Source organism: Bos indicus x Bos taurus, chromosome 23, assembly GCF_003369695.1.
Source record: "Bos indicus x Bos taurus breed Angus x Brahman F1 hybrid chromosome 23, Bos_hybrid_MaternalHap_v2.0, whole genome shotgun sequence".
NCBI lineage: Eukaryota > Metazoa > Chordata > Mammalia > Artiodactyla > Bovidae > Bos > Bos indicus x Bos taurus.
The window spans coordinates 17,827,427-17,845,887 of record NC_040098.1 but is presented as its reverse complement, the minus strand read 5'-3'; the positions used below and the strand labels follow the sequence as shown (position 1 = coordinate 17,845,887).

Below are 18,461 nucleotides of genomic sequence, written 5' to 3'. Positions count from 1 at the left end.
TTTTCCAGGGACGCTGAAGGAAGGCAGCAGTGACAGGCTGTACGTAATCAAGGTCCAAGGAAGGAAAATGGATGCACGCTCCCAGTGCACTTTCTCACGCAGAAGTGATCTCACTCCACGGCACGCCCTCCCCGCTGACGACCCACTTCTCTGGGGGGCACCCAGGACTTGCTCCCACCTCTCTGCCCTCCCCTCCAGCACCTGACTCACCACCGGCTGCCTCCTTCATCCCAGCAGGGAGAGCCATCCCCTCAGTCACCAGAAGCTGGTTGAACAGCTGCGAATCGCTCTGTGCCATGGGCAGCTCGGTTTTTCCCTTGACTGGCTCTGCCTCTGCCTTGAGGGGCTGAGCCTTCACGTTGGGGGACTCGGTCTCCTCCTCTGAGAAGGTGGCCTCTGACTTCGACTCCTCTTCAGGATCTGGGGTACTAGAGTGATTTTGTGAAGACGACGAGCCACTCAGAGCATCGGGCTGCAGCCCGTACTTGGTGTAGATCTGGGAGTTGAGCAGGTCGCTGAGGGTGCTGCCCTCAAACCGATTCCTGAGAACCTGCAGCAGACTCTCTGCCATGGCCACGGGCACAGAGATTTCACCCACGGCCTTCTCACCTAGGCTCTGCCAACAGAAAGGCATGTACTTCAGGAAGGAGCAGACACCAAGGGCCTGGGGACAGTAACAGGAGGTGGGCCACCTCCCACTGGGGCCTTACATACTTCCTGCCTCCTAGACCCTCCCAGCCTCTGCCTTATCCCCAGGGAAGGATTCCTTGGCTCTCTAACTTCTAAGCTCTCTAACCTCACTCCACCCTCCCCTAGGCAGTCCCCCAGGCTGAACTACCTTCAGTTCAGTTCAGTCGCTCAGTTGAGTCCGACTCTTTGCGACCCCATGAATCGCAACACGCCAGGCCTCCCTGTCCAGCACCAACTCCCGGAGTTCACTCAGACTCGTGTCCATCGAGTCAGTGATGCCATCCAGCCATCTTATCCTCTGTCGTCCCCTTCTCCTCCTGCCCTCAATCCCTCCCAGCATCAGAGTCTTTTCCAATGAGTCAACTCTTCACATGAGGTGGCCAAACTACTGGAGCTTCAGCTTTAGCATCATTCCTTCCAAAGAAATCCCAGGGCTGATCTCCTTCAGAATGGACTGGTTGGATCTCCTTGCAGTCCAAGGGACTCTCAAGAGTCTTCTCCAACACCACAGTTCAAAAGCATCAATTCTTCGGCGCTCAGCCTTCTTCACAGTCCAACTCTCACATCCATACATGACCACAGGAAAAACCATAGCCTTGACTAGACGGACCTTTGTTGGCAAAGTAATGTCTCTGCTTTTCAATATTGTATCTAGGTTGGTCATAACTTTTCTTCCAAGGAGTAAGCGTCTTTTAATTTCATGGCTGCAGACACCATCTGCAGTGATTTTGGAGCCCAAAAAAATAAAATCTGACACTGTTTCCACTGTTTCCCCATCTATTTCCCATGAAGTGATGGGACCAGATGCCATGATCTTCGTTTTCTGAATGTTGAGCTTTAAGCCAACTTTCTCACTCTCCTTTTTCACCTTCATCAAGAGGCTTTTTAGTTCCTCTTCACTTTCTGCCATAAGGGTGATGTCATCTGCATATCTGAGGTTATTGATTATTTCTCCTGGCAACCTTGATTCCAGCTTGTGCTTCTTCCAGCCCAGCATTTCTCATGATGTACTCTGCATATAAGTTAAATAAGGAGGGTGACAATATACAGCCTTGACGTACTCCTTTTCCTATTTGGAACCAGTCTGTTGTTCCATGTCCAGTTCTAACTGTTGCTTCCTGACCTGCATATAGGTTTCTCAAGAGGCAGGTCAGGTGGTCTGGTAGTCCCATCTCTTTCAGAATTTTCCACAGTTGATTGTGATACACATAGTCAAAGGCTTTGGCATAGTCAATAAAGCAGAAATAGATGTTTTTCTGGAACTCTCTTGCTTTTTTGATGATCCAGCGGATGTTGGCAATTTGGTCTCTGGTTCCTCTGCCTTTTCTAAAACCAGCTTGAACATCTGGAAGTTTACGGTTCACGTATTGCTGAAGCCTGGCTTGGAGAATTTTGAGCATTACTTTACTAGCGTGTGAGATGAGTGCAATTGTGCAGTAGTTTGAGCATTCTTTGGCATTGCCTTTCTTTGGGATTGGAATGAAAACTGACCCTTTCCAGTCCTGTGGCCACTGCTGAGTTTTCCAAATCTGCTGGCATATTGAGTGTAGCACTTTCACAGCATCATCTTTCAGGATTTGAATTAGCTCAACTAGAATTCCATCACCTCCACTAGCTTTGTTCGTAGTGATGTTTCCTAAGGCCCACTTGACTTCACATTCCAGGATGTCTGGCTCTAGGTCAGTGATCACACCATCGTGATTATCTGGGTCGTGAAGATCTTTTTTGTACAGTTCTTCTGTGTATTCTTGCCACCTTTTCTTGATATCTTCTGCTTCTGTTAGGTCCATACCATTTCTGTCCTTTATCGAGCCCATCTTTGCATGAAATGTCCCCTTGGTATCTCTAATTTTCTTGAAGAGATCTCTAGTCTTTCCCATTCTGTTGTTTTCCTCTATTTCTTTGCATTGATCGCTGAGGAAGGCTTTCTTATCTCTTCTTGCTATTCTTTGGAACTCTGTATTCAGATGCTTATATCTTTCATTTTCTCCTTTGCTTTTCGCTTCTCTTCTTTTCATAGCTATTTGTAAGGCCTCCCCAGACAGCCATTTTGCTTTTTTGCATTTCTTTTCCATGGGGATGGTCTTGATCCCTGTCTCCTGTACAATGTCACGAACCTCATTCTATAGTTCATCAGGCACTCCATCTATCAGATCTAATCCCTTAAATCTATTTCTCACTTCCACTGTATAATCATAAAGAATTTGATTTAGGTCATACCTGAATGGTCTAATGGTTTTCCCTACTTTCTTCAATTTAAGTCTGAATTTGGTAATAAGGAGTTCATGATCTGAGCCACAGTCAGCTCCTGGTCTTGTTTTTGTTGACTGTATAGAGCTTCTCCATCTTTGGCTGCAAAGAATATAATCAATCTGATTTCGGTGTTGACCACGTGGTGATGTCCATGTGTAGAGTCTTCTCTTGTGTTGTTGGAAGAGGGTGTTTGCTACGACCAGTGCATTTTCTTGGCAAAACTCTATTAGTCTTTGCCCTGCTTCATTCCATACTCCAAGGCCAAATTTGCCTGTTACTCCAGGAACTACCTTAGAGAATCCCAACTCTAACCCCACCACAAACCCCCCAGGCATCTCCCGTCTGTAATACCTCATCCAGGTTCTCTCGAAGACTCTGGTAAATTGACTGCTGCTCACATATGTCCAACTTCCTGATGAAGAAGAGCAGCTCCCACCACTCAGCCTGGGTCAGGTAGCCCAGTTTCTCATTCTTCTGAGGCTCGGGCTGGAGGTATGGCAAAGAGTAGAGCCCGTCCACGGGCTTCCAGTCCCAGGAGGGGAGTGCTGGGGAGACAGGCACAGGGGGCCTCAGCCTCCACTGGGGGACTGAATGGGTTTCTGAACGTTTGGGGCAGCTCCTGGTCCTGAGAGGGCTGCATGCCGCCTACTCCTCCTCTGTTCAGACCCCGTGTCCTCGTCCCCTCCCTGGCTCACCTGTGCCCGGCACAGCAGCCCCCGCCCCCTCCTCCGCAGCCGCTGAAGCCGTGTCCTCAGCAGTCTCCTCAGGACCCAGGATCTCCAGCATGTGCCAGTGAACCCAGTACGTGCGGCTCGTCGACTGCCAGAAGACCTGGTGCGGAGGAAGGGAGGCAGAAGATGAGAGAGGGCTCAGCCCTGAGAACCCCACGCTGGGCAAGCTGGAGAGGACGGCCAGATCCAGACTTGGGGCGTGGAGCCCTCGGGGGGCACACAGGGCTAGGCCTGGGAAACCTCTAGCACACAAGGCTCCCTTCCCCGACCAAGGCATGCCGCACTTCTCCTCTCCTCCTAACCCTGAAGGCCTCTGCTCCCATGCTCCCTCCAAGCCCACTCCACTGCTGCAGGTGGGGATATCTGGATATCTCAGTTTTGCCTCCTGGTCAAGGGAGTTTCTCCTGGACCTCACAGCCCACCCATTCCTAACAGATTTTCCCAGCCCTCTAACAGCCCCCTCTCCATCACTGATCCTGCTGAAAGCATCCCAGTTCTCTGGAGGTTTTCTCCCTGGGTGGCCTGCCGGAGCCCCCAGCATGAAGCGTGAAGCCCCAGCGACGCCCCACGCAGACAGACCCCCAGCGGTGGCCCTGCTCACCTGCACAGGGGGCACGCCATTGTTGCTCTGCCGGAACTCGCCCTCGTCGCCCGCGCTGATCTCCTCGTAGTCATCCAGCATCCGCACTCGCATGCCCGGCTGCAGCGTTTGCTGCACGTACTCACCGTAGCCACTAAGGCTGGAGAATTCAGCGCGCTGGCGGAAGGCCCGCCCTTGCCTCCTGGGGGGCGCAACGATGGTGGGGAGTAAAAGGCTGGGGCCTGAAATGCTGGGCTGAAAGATGGACCGGGTCGGCCGGGGTGGCAACGTGCCCTGTTGGCTGAGGTTCCGGGCCCAGCCCATGCTCCGCACCAGCTCCGAGATAAGGTTGCCCACAGCCATACTGAACTCCAGCTCCCGCTGCCCCCGGCTCTTCTCCCGGCCCAAATCCTCCCTCAAGGTTGGGGAGCCTCGGTCTCCGGCCCCCTGCTCTGGACTGTTATTCAGCTGATCCAGCAGAGAAGTGACACACAGGTAGCGTTTCACCAGGGAGAAGAGCAGTTTTCCTGGGATCTGGAGGACACAGTCCATGGTGTAACTTCCTCTTCTCCCAGCTCCCACCCCTCTCCTTTCCCTGGACATCAGCCTCTTCAGAAAAAGATAAAGCCTTCATCCCCACACCTGCAGTTCCCAAACTGTGACTGACATAAGAAACACCCAAGGAATGCCTTAAAACACAGAGTCTTGGGTTCTCATCTCAGAGACTCTGAGCGGGGAGGATAATATGAACCTTGATTTTAGTAGGTTCCCCAGGCGGCCCTGGCACTGGTGCAGCCCTGAACCACATTTTCAGAAATCATGCCCTGGTCCTTGTACATAGCCTTTCCCCCACAGCGGCAAGGGTACCTGAGGCAGGTGAATGCCCTCAAAGGCCATGCAATGCTCCTCGGAAGACGTGGTCTCTGCAAACAGTTCCAGCAAAGTATAGCGGCTGTCAAAATCCATGTGCTGCTCGATGCCGTCTTGTTGGCTCAGTGACAGAAGGACGTGAGCCCGACTCCCTGTAATGCACACCGGATCCAGATCTTCTCCTCAATCCCCACTACGCCTCTCCACATCGCCTGTCCCCAAACTGTCTATCCTAGACCCCAGAGGCTTTCAAACTTGTGACTGAGACTCCCAGGAAGAGACACATTTCACACAGTCACCTGACATGAAGGTACACGATGTGAAACTGAAACATACACTTCATACTACAAAACTGACACTACTAAGTGCTCTGAGCTGATGTTTAACATTTTAAAAAAATGTTGGTTATAACCCATGAAAGTGATTTCACAACCAACTAACAAATCTCCAACCAGAACACATAAACTTATTCCCATTTCTTCTCTGCCTCTGCCCTGAGAACAGACAGCTAAACCAGGTGCTATCATTCTATCCTGTTTCTGCACCTGTGATGGCTTATTAATCTACCTTTTCCCTTTGCAATGAAATTGATGTCTACCAAATACTAGGTGCTCTTACAGAGCTGGGAAACCCCTCCTCTTCCTGTTCTTACTCCTGTGGCCCCATCCTCTCCAGGGGCTCCCTTCTTCCCATGGCTGTCTCTCACCAGCGTCGTGGGCTGCCAGGGCCTGCAGCATCTTGCCAGCACTCCGACGGATCTGAGGCTCAGGATTGCACAGCATGTGCATGAGTAGGTCCAGGGCGCCCGTCTCCCTGAAGACGCCGGTGAGGGGCCCGATGCTGGCATAGGCGCTGAGCACGTGGATGGTGTGGAGCACAGCGGCCGTGAGGCTCGAGGTCCCACCTTCTGCCAGCTGCCGGGCAGCCCTGCGCACCAGTGCCCGCACGTCCGCCTCCATCTCTCCCATGGCCACGTCATCCAGACTGCCTGGGTCTCGGGGGAAGCTTGCTGGACCCCCAGCTGTCTCGTGCTGAGGTCCCTTGGATAACGCCCGCTCCCCTAACAGCGTGGGACAGCTGGCGTAGACCTCGGGGGCTGACAGCCACATAAGGATGTGCTCGGCCTTGCCCTCCTCCACGCCCGCTCTACCCACTTCCCCACACTTCAGGACACTCCATCGGATCAGGTATTCAGGATGCCCATCCTGTCCAGGCCGCTGTCGAAGGAGCTCTTCGGGATATGCCTGCAGCCGGGGCCCCAAGGGCACCGTGAGGTCCCCAGTGCGCCGTTCTCCCACCATCCTGACTTCCTGGGACACACGGGAGAGAGACAGAGGCACTGTGGGAAAGAGAAAAACCTACGTGAAGGGGGTGGAACCTTGAGGCGCAGACAGGGTGGGGGGTGATTGGTAGGCTGCATGGAATTTGGAGGCCAAAGAGAAAAGGCCGAGGAAAGGATGGAATAAATAACCTAAACACACTTTGGGATTTGTAACAAGGAGAACAGAGTGAAAAACAGCGATAGAAGGAAATGAAAAGGTTTCTGAAATGGAAAAAATTACAAGAGAGGAAGAGAAGAATAGAAAGCAAGATAAGAAAAAGAGCTGATGGTTAATCAGGACAATTTGGGCAGAACAGGAGGGTGGCTGAGGGGTACAGATCAAGACTTAGAAGGATGACATGGTTGAGCAGGTAGGCCAGCAGCCTGTGAGACAGTGGGGCCAGAACAAGTCAGGAAAGTCAGGATGGGGAAGGGGCAGGACAGGGAGCATAAATGACAGGTTAAAGCGGGACTGTGGGTATAAAGGGGGGATCATGGCAGATATTAAGAAGAGAGACTAAAGGAGGCAGATGACTGGATGAGAAAAAGGTATGAGAACACTGGGAAAGGGAGAGGGGACTAGGGATCCAAATGAAATTATGGGAGGAAAAAAACCAAGTCCCACCCTGCCCTTATGCTGTATGTATGGTAAGGGTCTAAGTTAAGTAGATCTAGATGGAGGTAATAATCATGGAGTTGAAGAGTAGGGAATGAGGTCAGGAGACAGCAGAGGTATTAAGAGAGGCTATACAGTACAGATTCAGATACATGGGACTCTGAATTCTGGCTCCTTCACTTCTTATATGTGTACTTTTGGACAAGTCAATCTCTAAGCCTCAGTTTTCTCCTCTGCAAGATAATAATATTTAAACCCAGCTTACAAAATTGTTATAAAAACTTACTAAGGTCACATATATAAAGCGTTCAGAACAGCCTCTAGCATACAGTCAGAGTGCTCAGTAAACAGAATCTAATACTACTATTCTTAGCGAGGGAGAAGGTAGGAGCAGTCCCCAGGTAAGTAGAACGCTAATGTGTCAGAATAAAATTATAAGTAGGTGCGGATTGACGGCTATGTTAGTGATCAGGGAAAGATACGAACCAGTGTGGGGGCAACAGGGAATGGTGAGGATAAGAAAGGACAGCAAACCCAAATGAAGAAATGGTGATCAGAGCAGGGGTCATGTTGGGGTACATGTTGGGGTACAGGGATAGAGGATGAGAGTAGAAGAAAGGCGTGAAGAGGAGGGGAAGACGGGATGTGCTCTCGAAGCGGGTAGGGGTCCAGATAGCATGCGGGGGCGGGGGCGGGGGGAGAGGGAGATGCGAGCAAGACAGGAGGTAACCAAGTGATGTGCGATGGACAACTGATGAGCGGGATGAATAACACAATCGGAAAGGCCTAAATGGGGAGAGAGGAAGGGCTGGAGAACAGGAGAAATAAACTGAGATGGGGAGGCGAAGTCTTGGTTGCGGGGATGAGACAGCAGGTAGGCGTAGGTGGCAGGTCAGACCCGAGCTTGCAAGCCAGCAGGAGCGGTGGGGGAGGCCAGCACCCGCCGGAGAACGGGCTTGGGGGGCGGAGGAGGTGGGGGGGCGCGGTCGGAGGAGGCTGACCGGACCGAGCGAATCTCGGCAAGACCTGGCTCCTGTCGTCAGCGCCACGGAGAGTGGGCAAGGAACCGGGGAAGGGACGGGGCAGGGGCGGGGAGGGCGCAGAACTCTCCTCTCACCTCCCACCTCCCGGCTCGGCCCTGGCTGGGGCCCGGCGCCGGTCCCGCAGTGCTGGCCCCGCCTCCTCCGCGGCTCCCTTCCGGGTCACGCCGCCAGTGCGCGCACGGCCGGGCGGCTACGGGTCCCACCGCGGCCCATAGCTGAGCGCGGCGGCGGCACGGTGCGCCGGCGGAGCATGCGTAGTTCCCGCGTCTGGGGGCGCGCTGCCCGCGGAGCCTAGGGGTCGTGGTAGCGTGGCCCGTTTCTCCGCAGCCGTAGGCTGCCCTTTCTGTTCCAGTATCGGCTTTGAAGCCCTCCTTGCCCTTTACTGGATCTGCCTTCGTCTCCCACCGAAACGCACACTCACATCCTAGGGCTGTCCTCTTAGTTTGCTCTAGGTCACGTGGCCATGAGTTTCCCATACCCGAGGCTTTGGATTGGTTGCGTTCTTTTTCCTATTAATTAAAATTGCTTCTCTCTGTGTTGACCTAAGCACCTAGCACAGCTGGGGCTGAAGATAAAGGCCCTAACCATCACCCCCGATGTGTTCCTTAACTCAAATCAGTAGAGTTCAACAGCCCAAAGCACCCATGCGTTTCATTAAAGAAGACGCTTGTTTCTCAGCACGTCTGTGTTCATACCTCCCCCGCTCCAATATGGGAAAACAAAAGCAAAGACCCCACAGTCTGTGCACAAAAATGATACATTTATTGAAAGAGTATTTTTTTCTTAATACAAAAGAAAGCTCTGTACATAGGACTGTGACCATGTCCACTATTCCTGGGTCAGCATCCCAGGGGAAGTAGAAACCACTAACATACACACCCCACATTCGCACACACACATTCACTCGGGCACGCGCGCGCGCACACACACACACACACACACACACACACACCCCAGAGCCACCAAGGAAGGGAAACACCAAGGGTCGCTGCACATAAAAATGCCACCTCATCCTTGACGCACGCATGTTCTCCCAAGGCCACGCTCACACAACACACATTATAAGCACTTTGCCTGATTCACTCACTGGGTCTGTCTTTTGTGGGAAGGAGAGGAGGAATTCATCAAGGTCTCCTCCCCAGCGTGAGGGAGAGGGGAGTGAGTGAGTGATGGTGGAGTGAAAACAAAGAGTAGAGAAAAGGGGCTGGGCAGTTGCAGACCTGAGTCCCAAGCTCCCCCACTCTCTGACCCCTGATTTGCCATGCCCCAATCTATAAGCCACCCATAAGTCCCCTGCTATCTTCTGGAGAAAGCCAGAAAGATGGCTTCCATCTTGGCACCCCAAACTGGGGCAAGACAGCAAAGGGGGTTAGAGGTCCGGAGGTTTTCAAACATGTTGGCAAATCATCCCCATGATAATTAGGCTGTGTGTATAAACTTCCCCCACCCCTTCACCTCATCACAGAAGCAGGCTTGTTCCTACTCAAGGCAGACTTAAGGGGTTAATAAAACTCCACCCACCCCCCACTGCCCTGTTTTGAAAAAGCTCCCTCTCTGATACAGGTGGTGAAGGTAGGCTCTGACACAGGGTAAAAGACCCTCCCCCTATGTTGGCCCACCCTCAAGATCTACCCCAAAGGGGGCAGAGGGGGTGGGGCACGGCCCCTGTACAAATTACATAAATACTGAGGTTACACTTAGAAAAATAAAGTCATTTTCTTCAAGGCTTTTTGTCTTAATTTTAAAAAGTTACAGTAGCTGCTCACTCCCTGGGAGAGCTGCCATTTCTGGCTCCCCTAATCCCACACTCAGCCCAAGAGCTGCTCCCATTTCTTCTGCCCCCCAATCCTGCCTCTCGCCCCCTCCCAGACCCCACCCTGCTCACTGCAACTTGGGCCCCAGGCAGCTGCAGGCCTGGGGGCGCGCAAGGCTGCAATGCCCATGCGTGTGGCACAAATGAAGTCAGTTGCCTCTGACACCCTCCCACCCCCCACCCACATTTGGTCTCCCTCTTCCCTCTCCCTAGCAACAGCTCTGAAGGGCAAAAAGAGGCCCAGAGCTGTGGGTCACCCTCCCCACCCCGTTGGGGCATGGCCTGAGGGCCCCTCCCCCGGTTTTCTCCTGGAAACAACCCAGGACCGGGCAATCTCCCCCCCACACTGGCGAGCCCCAAGCTCATGGGGTGGCTCTGTCCCCAGAGGCCCAGCCAGTTCCGGGGAGCCTCAGGGCTCCCCAGGGAAGGGGAGCTTGGGCAGGGAGGGGGACGAGAAAAACGCCATAAAAAAAAGTTAAATATTTTAAAAATATATATTTATAGATTTGTTTTCACTTCGTCTCCTCAAATAAAAAGTTCAAAATCAACTTTAAGTAAAGCAGCTGGGAGGAGAGGGGGGAAGACAGGGGAACACGGGTGGTTCCCTCCAAGCCAGCAGCCCCTGGAGTTCCAAAGGGAGCGGCAGGGCAGGGCAGGGCAGGGCAGGGCAGGGCAGGACGCCCTGGGAATCTGCTGTGCTGGAGCACAGGCCCCGCTGCTCAGGAGCTGTAGGGGCCACGGGCACGGCTTGAGGGAAGAAGCCCCATCTCCCCAGCTGGCTCCCTGAGGGTCAGGGGGTGGGCTCTTTTGACCCAGCCTGTGGCAGACACAGTGCTGACATGGGGTCAGCAAGGAGACTGGGGAGAGGCCCTCCACCCCGCTGCTTCCTCAGGGGGACACAGTGCCTAGTCCCACAGAGACCTGTGTGTGATGGTGGTGGGGGCACGGTCCCATCGGGTAAGCTAATACTCATGGCAAACATGGAGCCAAGCTGGCAAGGGGAGCCTGAGGAGGGAGGGCAGCCCCACCGGCAACAAAATGGGAGGCGGAGCTAGAGGGGGGAAGGGGGCGGGAGGCCGGGGTGGAGGGCAGGCTGGCCCATTTCTTTGGCTGGAGTGAGAGGGCTCAGTCCTGTGGCTGCCCACGCTCCTCCCCGCCTCCCTCCTGCGGCCCGTCAACATGTGTGTAAAGAAAACGTGAAAAGGCAACAATAAATAAGTGGTGCCGTCCCTTGGGCCATCTGTCCAGGGCGGCAGGGCGGATCAGTCACTCTTGGTGCTGTGGGCGGCATCCAGGTTCACCACCTGTAATTCGGTGAGGTTGCTGCTGCTCCCGGCCTGCTGCCCTATCACAGCCATCTGGAGGGAAGGGGGTATGTAAGGAGGAGGTGGGGGGCTGGAACTGACCGGCCAGCTCAGGCTGCCCCCTGCCTGCCTGCCCACCTGCCCACCACCCAGGCCTGACCAGGAAAATGGACAGGCCTCCCGGCTAAGGATCTTGGCTTGGACCACCCAGTAATGAAATCCCCCAAGTCAAGATAAAGAAGAGGCTGGCTGGCTGGCTGGAATGGAAGGTGCCCCCACCTACCTGGTGAAGCTGAACTGCAGAAACTGGGATCTGCACTGTCCCAGATGGTGCTGTGAGGAACACCTGGGGGACGCCACCTGCATGAGATAACCACAGGAGAGACTCAAATCACTTGCTCAAGAGAAACTTCCAGATTCTGGAGGTGTGATGGTAAGTGCACAAGTTGGGTGAATCTCAGATGTAAGTGCCCAAGGGTGAGTGTCCAAATGTGTCAAGTGTGCATGTGAGTATGTGTGGCAGCATCTATGTGTGTGTACATATAGGTATATGTGTAAGCATCTGGTTTGGGTATGTTTGAGTGTGTGCATGTGAGTTGAGGGGAGGCATGTGAACGTGTGTGTGAGGGAGGAAACGGTCCTCCTTTCTGCAGCCCTGCCCCTGACTCACCTTGCTCCTGGACCTGGCTGTGGGACACCTGCATGGTGGATGGCGCCTGGGAGAAGGCATTGAGCACAGTGAGGCTGCCATCAGCCAGGCCCGAGGTGGGTGCATACATCACCGCATGGGGGCTGGGGTACATCATGTGGCCGCCCACAGTTGTGGGCACAGATGACGTCATGATGGTGGCAGGCAACGTCACTGGCAAACACAGACACACGTCAGGGAGGTCAGGACTGGTGCTGACTGAGAGCCCCCATCCCACCCCCAGGAACTCCAGGCCTCCAGAGCCCTCCTGCCATTGCCCAGGTCGAAACCTAGACAAAGCTCCTTCCTCTGTTCCCTGTCATCAACTGAGAAAAGCCTTATTTTTTTCTTGAACACAACCGCACCAACTTTCAGTGTATCCTATCACATCGTGCTATTCGATTATCTATCTGCTTTGTTCCAAGACCCCAAGGCCCTGGGAAAAACAAAGATTACAATGACTGACCCAAGCCAAGGAGACTCAGATACTCTTCTCTGACAGAGAGCCTACATCCCATTTCTCATTTGTTCTTCTCCTCCCTCTTCCTCAACATGCGGCTAACAGAACCAGCTTTTAAACAAGCACTTCTCCAACGTTAATGTGTGTACAGTCACTGGGGGATCTTGTTAAAAGTGCAGATTCTGATTCAATAGGTTTGGGGTGAGGCTTGAGAGTCTGCATTTCTATCAAGCTCCCACGTGATGCTGGTCCTCCTTCCACAGACCACACTTTGTGTAACAGGGTTGTGATTAACAAGAACTTCAAAGTAATTTTATTTTGAAAATGTCTCATCATTTCTAAAATGACTAGAGACATGGAGGGGACTTATGATTACTCAAAAGCTAGGATACCCTCCCACAAGGAGACAACTGCTCTGTCAATCCTTCCTGGCAATTGAGCAAATGTGTGTCTGTGGGAAAGGAACTTCCTTCAGGGCCTCAGGCTTTTCACCTGAGTGTGAAGGAGAGTGGCCTCAATGGTGCCCAATTTCTTCCTGAAATCCACAGCCCCACTGCAGGGCGGGATTCAAAACTAGCCATCCTCACCTGACTTTCTCAAAAGGATTAGGGAAAGGGTTAACCCAAAAGCCTCAGTCTCCACATTAAGAAATTTGCTGACCTTAGTTACAGGATGGATAATCCTGGGCACCTGCTGCTAGGTCTCATGAATGAGGGAGGGCAGAGAGGTGACAGAGTTTCAAGCTATACCTGTCCCGCTGGAGGAGGTCTGCGTGAGGTCTGTGCTGCTGTCGCGAGAGGGAGACGCTTGCTGTGGGGCCTGGTGCACCTGAATGGCCTGCACTGGGACCTGCTGGGCCACTGCCCCACCTAGAAGACACAGAGACTTACTCGTGCTCTGTCCTACCCACCACCACTTTCACCAAGCTCCCTCAAACACCCCCAGGCCCAGGGGCTGCCATTCTATCCCCAACTCCCATCACTATCCTTCCTGAGAGCCAAAGGGGCCCCTGAGGTCCAGAATCTTATCTCCAGGGGGTTCCATATTCTGTTCTTGCCCTTCCCTCTTTCCCCTGCCCCAGAACCTGCCTCTACCCTCTTTGGTTGACACAGGAGCAGGCACCCATCCATCAAGGACACAATGTGCCTTCCAATCAAGGTAGGGAAGTGGTAGAATGTCTCCTATCCCTGTGGCAGTGGGGGCACAGGGCTGGGCTTGCTAGGCAAGGCCCGAGTGTATGGTGGAAATCTACTGACAAGGACAGTTCAAGTCCCAGTGGGGAGGGGCATATCTACCAATGGGACATAAGAGGCTTCTCTCAGGCTCTGGCCCCTGTCCATCCTCCTTCTGAGTAAGAAAAGACATTCTCCTTGCACCAGCCCTAAACCCACTCTTAGAATGCTCAGTTTGCCCCTTGTGACTCACCGGGCATGAGGGTGAAGCTGGTAGGCAGCTGCATGAGGCCTCCGGAGGAAACGGGGCCACTGCCCGTACTCTTCAGCACAGTCCCGTTGGCACTGCTGACAGCGCTGGGGCTGACGCTAGCAGACACTGGTGCCAGGTAGTTGGTGATGGGAAAGGAGGGGCCGCTGCTGACTTGCATGGTGGTAGAGGTGCTGGGTGCTGTCTGGATGGTGGAGGTGGTACCCGGCAGGTTGGTGACGGTAAACGCCGGCTTCAGTGTATCCTACACCCAGAGTAAAGATGGAGTGGTGAGCCTCTCCCAGATCCTGCTTCTGAGATAGGTTTCTCAGTTTTTCAGGGAACTTAGGGTTTGAGAGCGATCTTGAGGGGTCTGGCAATGAAGCACCAAAGACTTTATTCATTCAGCAAAATGTCCTGGGAATAAACTAACCCTACCACTAAAATATTGGAGAGTCTAGAACACGGACTCTCCCCTCAGGGAACCTTTGTTCTTAGAAGAAGGAGAAAGCCACGAGCTGAGAACCAAGCCCAGAGAACTGAGGGGGGTTCAGATCCTGGAGGTGGGTCAGCGCCGGACGTTGGCGAAGCAGTGGAGCTCGAAGCCCCTGATTGGCGGAGGCGTTGCTAAGGCAAACAGTGCCGCTTCCTCCGATTGGCCAGTTCGTGAAGGGCCACCCGGAAGGTGGGGCTCCCGAGAGCAGTAAGAGGAGGAAGCCCCGCCCCCTCTCCTTACCGGGAAAAGGAAGGGGGAGGCGTAACCAGGGCCGGCATCCCTAACAGCCGAGTGAATACACTCCCTAACGTGCGCAGGCCCGGACATCCTGAAGGGGCAGGCGGCTGGCTAGTAAGGTAGTCTCCAGCGTAGCCAATCAGCCGGCCTGCTGACAGTGCTGGCTTCCCAGGACCCTGGAACCCATAAGTGCTCCCTTCCTATTCCCGGGCGACCCAGTCAGCCAGGAGGGCAGGGCTAAACGACGCCCCCGCCCCCAGCAGGGAGACAGCTGGCGGGAGGAATGCAAGAGCCCTGCCAGGCAGGCGGGCTGCAGGCGGGAGGCCGGCGTGGAGCCGGAGCCGGCCTTATATGGGCACGGAGGCCGCCCGCTTATCTAGGGGGCCGGCCTCCTGTCAGGATAGCAAGGATGGACACCTGTACCCTAAGATGCGGGGCACTAACCCGGCTCCACTCCACATCAGTAGGCACCTATCCACCTGTCCAGGCTAAGGGAGAAAGACCCCTTCTTCCCCTCTCTGCTGGTCAGGTCCCTCCCCTTCCTTCCCCTCAGACAGGAGACCCAAACACACCTTGGTCTCCCCACTGCTGTCGGACTCCGACACCTGGTAGGTGAGGTCTGTCTCTTCAAAGCCGGTGGCACTCATTCTCTGGTCTGTGGTGGGGTCTGAGCGGGGTGGAGAGTCTGGCGAGTTGAGGCAGGTCTGAATCAGTGCCTTGCCAGTCTCACTGGTGATCATGGGCTGCAGTTTGCGGGTGGCAAAGGTATACACATGGCCTGTCTCACTGGCCACCAGCAACAGCACCTGTGTCCCTGTCAGCGTGGACAGCTCATAGGCCTGAGGGTAGGGGGGAGGAGATGGGTAGAACAGCAACATGTTTAATTGCTACCTTCCTTGGCTAGTAGGAAAGAGGAAGTATACAGTGATCTCAAGCTCCCACTCCAATAATGACCTTCCTCTCCAGTGACTCTAAGGGGGTCCTGTCTGAAGGATATCTGAAGGTTAGCTGAAGAGTAGAAGAAAAACCCCATGCCCCTCCTTTGAGGAACAGCCCCACTGACCAGCAGATACCCCAAGCAAATAGTCACAGCTCTGGTGACAGAGCATATAACCTCAGCAGACACAGAGTGGCCCAGGGAGCTGCTCCTCACTACAGCTTGGTGCCAGAGCCTCATGAAGAGATGGCTCCCAACACCTCCTCACCATCACAGGGACCAGGATGAAGTCGCTACTACACTGAATGTCACATAGATGTCAGGGATAAGGAGCCACCTAAACTCTAAATGTCCCATATTTCTTTCCAGAAACTGCACAGGCACTAACCTGTTGCCATTTTGTCCTGCTCTATAGAACTCTGCTCCCTTTTTTCACTTTCTTTGTCTCGATACAACAGTGTCTGGAGTGATGGGAGATGGCAGCTAGATTAGCAACTACTACCCTGCCATAATACAGACTTGATGGACATGAGTTTAAGCAAGCTACGGGAGTTGGTGATAGACAGGGAAGCCTGGTGTGCTGCAGTCCATGGGGTCACAAAGAGTCGGACATTAACTGAGCGACTGAATTGACCCTGCCATAAAGCCAGGAAGGGGCCTTCAAGGATGGCCCCATAGGTGGCATCCTCACTCCCAATAAAGTTCCACAAACCACTGGAAGCAGCCTTGGTTTCTATATGAGATTGGATATAAACACCGGCCAATGTTTCCAGAGTTCGAGCTTCTTGTTTCCCGGTTTCTCTGCTTCCATTCCTTTCCATATCTTCTATAGCCCCAAAATGACTCCTTTCCTCATTCTTTTCACTGGATAATCAGCTAGAAGAGGAGGCATTGCTAGGTACCTCTGCAAACCTTCTCCCCAAACTCCGTGCACCGATTTTTCCCTAGGGCTGGAAATCCCACTTATCCCAAGGGCAAATGGTTCTGAGGCCTGTCCTGCAGGGAGTGTGCCGGCTTCCAGTAGATGCATGAAGACTCATGGCCATCGCAGGACTTGGTTTCTGATGCTCAGGGTAGCATCCGTTTTCCTGCCCTGCTCCTTTAACTGGGGCTCTTGAGCCCCATTCGGTCATCAGCCCTGCCCGTCCTTCCATCCAACACCACTCTAGCGATGCCCACCTTCCTCCCACACATGTTCGCTCATTGTTGTTACACAGCTCCAGCCTCCTCGCCCCCATACCTTCTTATCTGTTCCCTGCTTTTCCGGCGCCTTCCCCGGAACACCAGAGAGCACTGGACCTACTGACCCCCCGGCTTCATTCACCACCTCCCCGGGAGCCCCGCAGCCTCCCATCACCACTCTTCACTCCTCCGCTCTGCAAGGGCCGTGTTCCTCTCTCGCGCCCGTCACTCCCACCTCGGCGCCTTTCCTCTCTTTTCCGGACATTCGCGGCATCTCCCCTCTCCCCACATTTCCCTGGCGGCCCCTCCCCTTTCACCCTCCCGGGGCAACAGTCAACCCCTCCCACACACCTCCTGCGGACTCGCCGCCTCTCACCTCCGCCTCGGCTCTGCCTTCCTCCCGGGCTCCCCTTACGCGTCCCCACCCTCCCGGGCTCCCGTTGGCCGGCCAGCCTCCCAGCCCGGTACCTTCTTCATGATGCCCGTCTTCCTCTTGCTGAAGGTCGTGTAGCGCCGCAGCTTGTTGTCGATGAACTCCATCTTGATCTTCACGCGGCCCCGAGTCTTCTTACCCGGCTTGGCCCCGCTCACCGCGCCGCTCACCGGCCCGTAGCCCCCCGTGGCCGCCGCCGCCGCCTCGGGCCCACCGACCACCACACCGAGCTCCATCTCGCTCAGGCTCCGCTTCAGGCCGCGCCGCTCGGCGCCCAGCTCCTCCTCTTCGCCCGACTCCGAGTCACCCTCGCTGCCGCTGTAGAGGGCCCCTGCGGTGGGCGCCGGGGTGGTTGTCGCTGCTGCTGCAGCCTCCCGCTCAAGGCGGCCCGGCCCGAGCCCCGCGCCGTTCCCGGGGACCCGGCCCCCGTTAGCCCCTCGAGTCCCGCCGCCTCCACCGCCCGGCCGCCCCGTCGGCGTCCGGTTCAGGCTGCCCCCCAGGGCTGAGCCCCGGCCCAGCGCCGCCGCGGCCCCAGCTTGGCTCGGTAACATGGCGCTCAATGCAGGAGGGCGGACGGGCAGTCAGCGAGGAATCGGAGCCGCCGCCGCCGCCGCCATCGGCTTCCCGGTTCAACCCGGTGCTCCCGCTGCTGCTAATGCCGCTATCGCTGCCGCCGTTACCGCTGCGAACCCGGGGCCCCTGCACGCCCGGGCCGACCTGGGCCCTCACTTTCCTGCCCCTGTGGCCCGGGTTGCCCCAGGCCGCGCGGAGCGCCCCCTGTCCGTACGCTAGGGCGGCGCGCCCGGCGGCCGTCAGCGTCCCCCGGGGGGCAGGGGCTGCCGGCCGCGGCCGAGACGGCGGGTGGAGGGGGCCGGGACCACGCGCTGGCGGCGAGGGATCCCCCGACCCTTCCCCCCATATAAAGAGATACAATGTTTCCTTTTATGGCGAGGCCGCTCCTTATATGGTGAGCCCCTGCACCCCCGCCCCATTGGTCCGCGGTTCCGGCACCTCCGCTCCCCATTGGCCCACAGGGGGCGCTTATTTGCATAGACATACCGAACTCGCTGCTGTCATCCCGCGTCAGACGGCGACTCCAAAAGGGGAGGAGCCGACGCCTCTTAAAGGAACAGGAGAGGAGGTACGACTCCGCCCCCTGACCAGAGAATGGTAGAGAGAATTGGGAGGAACCTGCAGAGAGGAAGCCTGGAAGAGCACTGGGGCGCAGTCTTGCGGAGGAGAGGGAGCCGCACTGGGAACTCGGCGCTGCAAGGGCTGGAAGCCAACACTGGGATAGTCCCTGAGTGGATTGTGCGGATTGCAGTAAATTATATGCAGCCCAAATTTCCAGGGAATACAGGGATTAGAGCACTTCCCCAAGCCTT

At 55.1% G+C, this 18,461-nt stretch overlaps 2 protein-coding genes across 8 annotated transcripts in view; both read right to left on the bottom strand.

Moving 5' to 3' along the window:
• The window catches only part of CUL9 (cullin 9), a 37,671-nt gene extending 29,385 nt beyond the window's left edge, over positions 1–8,286 (bottom strand). For 6 of the 7 annotated variants that reach the window (XR_003508319.1, XR_003508320.1, XM_027525400.1 and 3 more), the window contains exons 1-7: positions 8,179–8,286; positions 5,831–6,463; positions 5,122–5,276; positions 4,276–4,788; positions 3,639–3,774; positions 3,295–3,488; positions 211–616 (exon numbers count right to left, since the gene is read on the bottom strand). Coding sequence is in view for 5 of the 7 variants with exons in the window: in XM_027525400.1 (XP_027381201.1) it covers positions 211–616; positions 3,295–3,488; positions 3,639–3,774; positions 4,276–4,788; positions 5,122–5,276; positions 5,831–6,425 (1,999 nt within the window). In the remaining 2 variants the exon portion in view is untranslated. Of the gene's footprint in view, positions 1–210; positions 617–3,294; positions 3,489–3,638; positions 3,775–4,275; positions 4,789–5,121; positions 5,277–5,742; positions 5,808–5,830; positions 6,464–8,178 lie in introns of those variants that run through there. The other variant, XM_027525402.1, reaches the window with a different exon arrangement.
• Positions 8,287–8,843: 557 nt separating this feature from the next.
• Positions 8,844–18,393, bottom strand: SRF (serum response factor). The gene is made up of 7 exons (XM_027524278.1): positions 17,112–18,393; positions 15,097–15,363; positions 13,795–14,056; positions 13,119–13,238; positions 11,892–12,083; positions 11,505–11,581; positions 8,844–11,275 (listed from the first exon to the last, which is right to left on the bottom strand). The coding sequence occupies exons 1-7, from the start codon at positions 17,625–17,627 to the stop codon at positions 11,180–11,182; spliced, it is 1,530 nt and encodes a 509-aa protein (XP_027380079.1). The 5' UTR covers positions 17,628–18,393; the 3' UTR covers positions 8,844–11,179.
• Positions 18,394–18,461: the final 68 nt, after the last annotated feature.

What these genes read in the sequence shown, in the direction of transcription:
- SRF (XM_027524278.1), bottom strand. Translation starts at nt 17,627, where the DNA reads ATGTTACCGAGCCAAGCTGGGGCCGCGGCGGCGCTGGGCCGGGGCTCA. An exon ending in CAGCTTCACCCTCATGCCCG is followed by an intron (nt 13,239 to 13,794) that starts GTGAGTCACAAG and finishes TGTGTCTTCTAG; the next exon opens with GTGGGGCAGTGGCCCAGCAG. An exon ending in GACCTCCTCCAGCGGGACAG is followed by an intron (nt 12,084 to 13,118) that starts GTATAGCTTGAA and finishes TGTGTTTGCCAG; the next exon opens with TGACGTTGCCTGCCACCATC.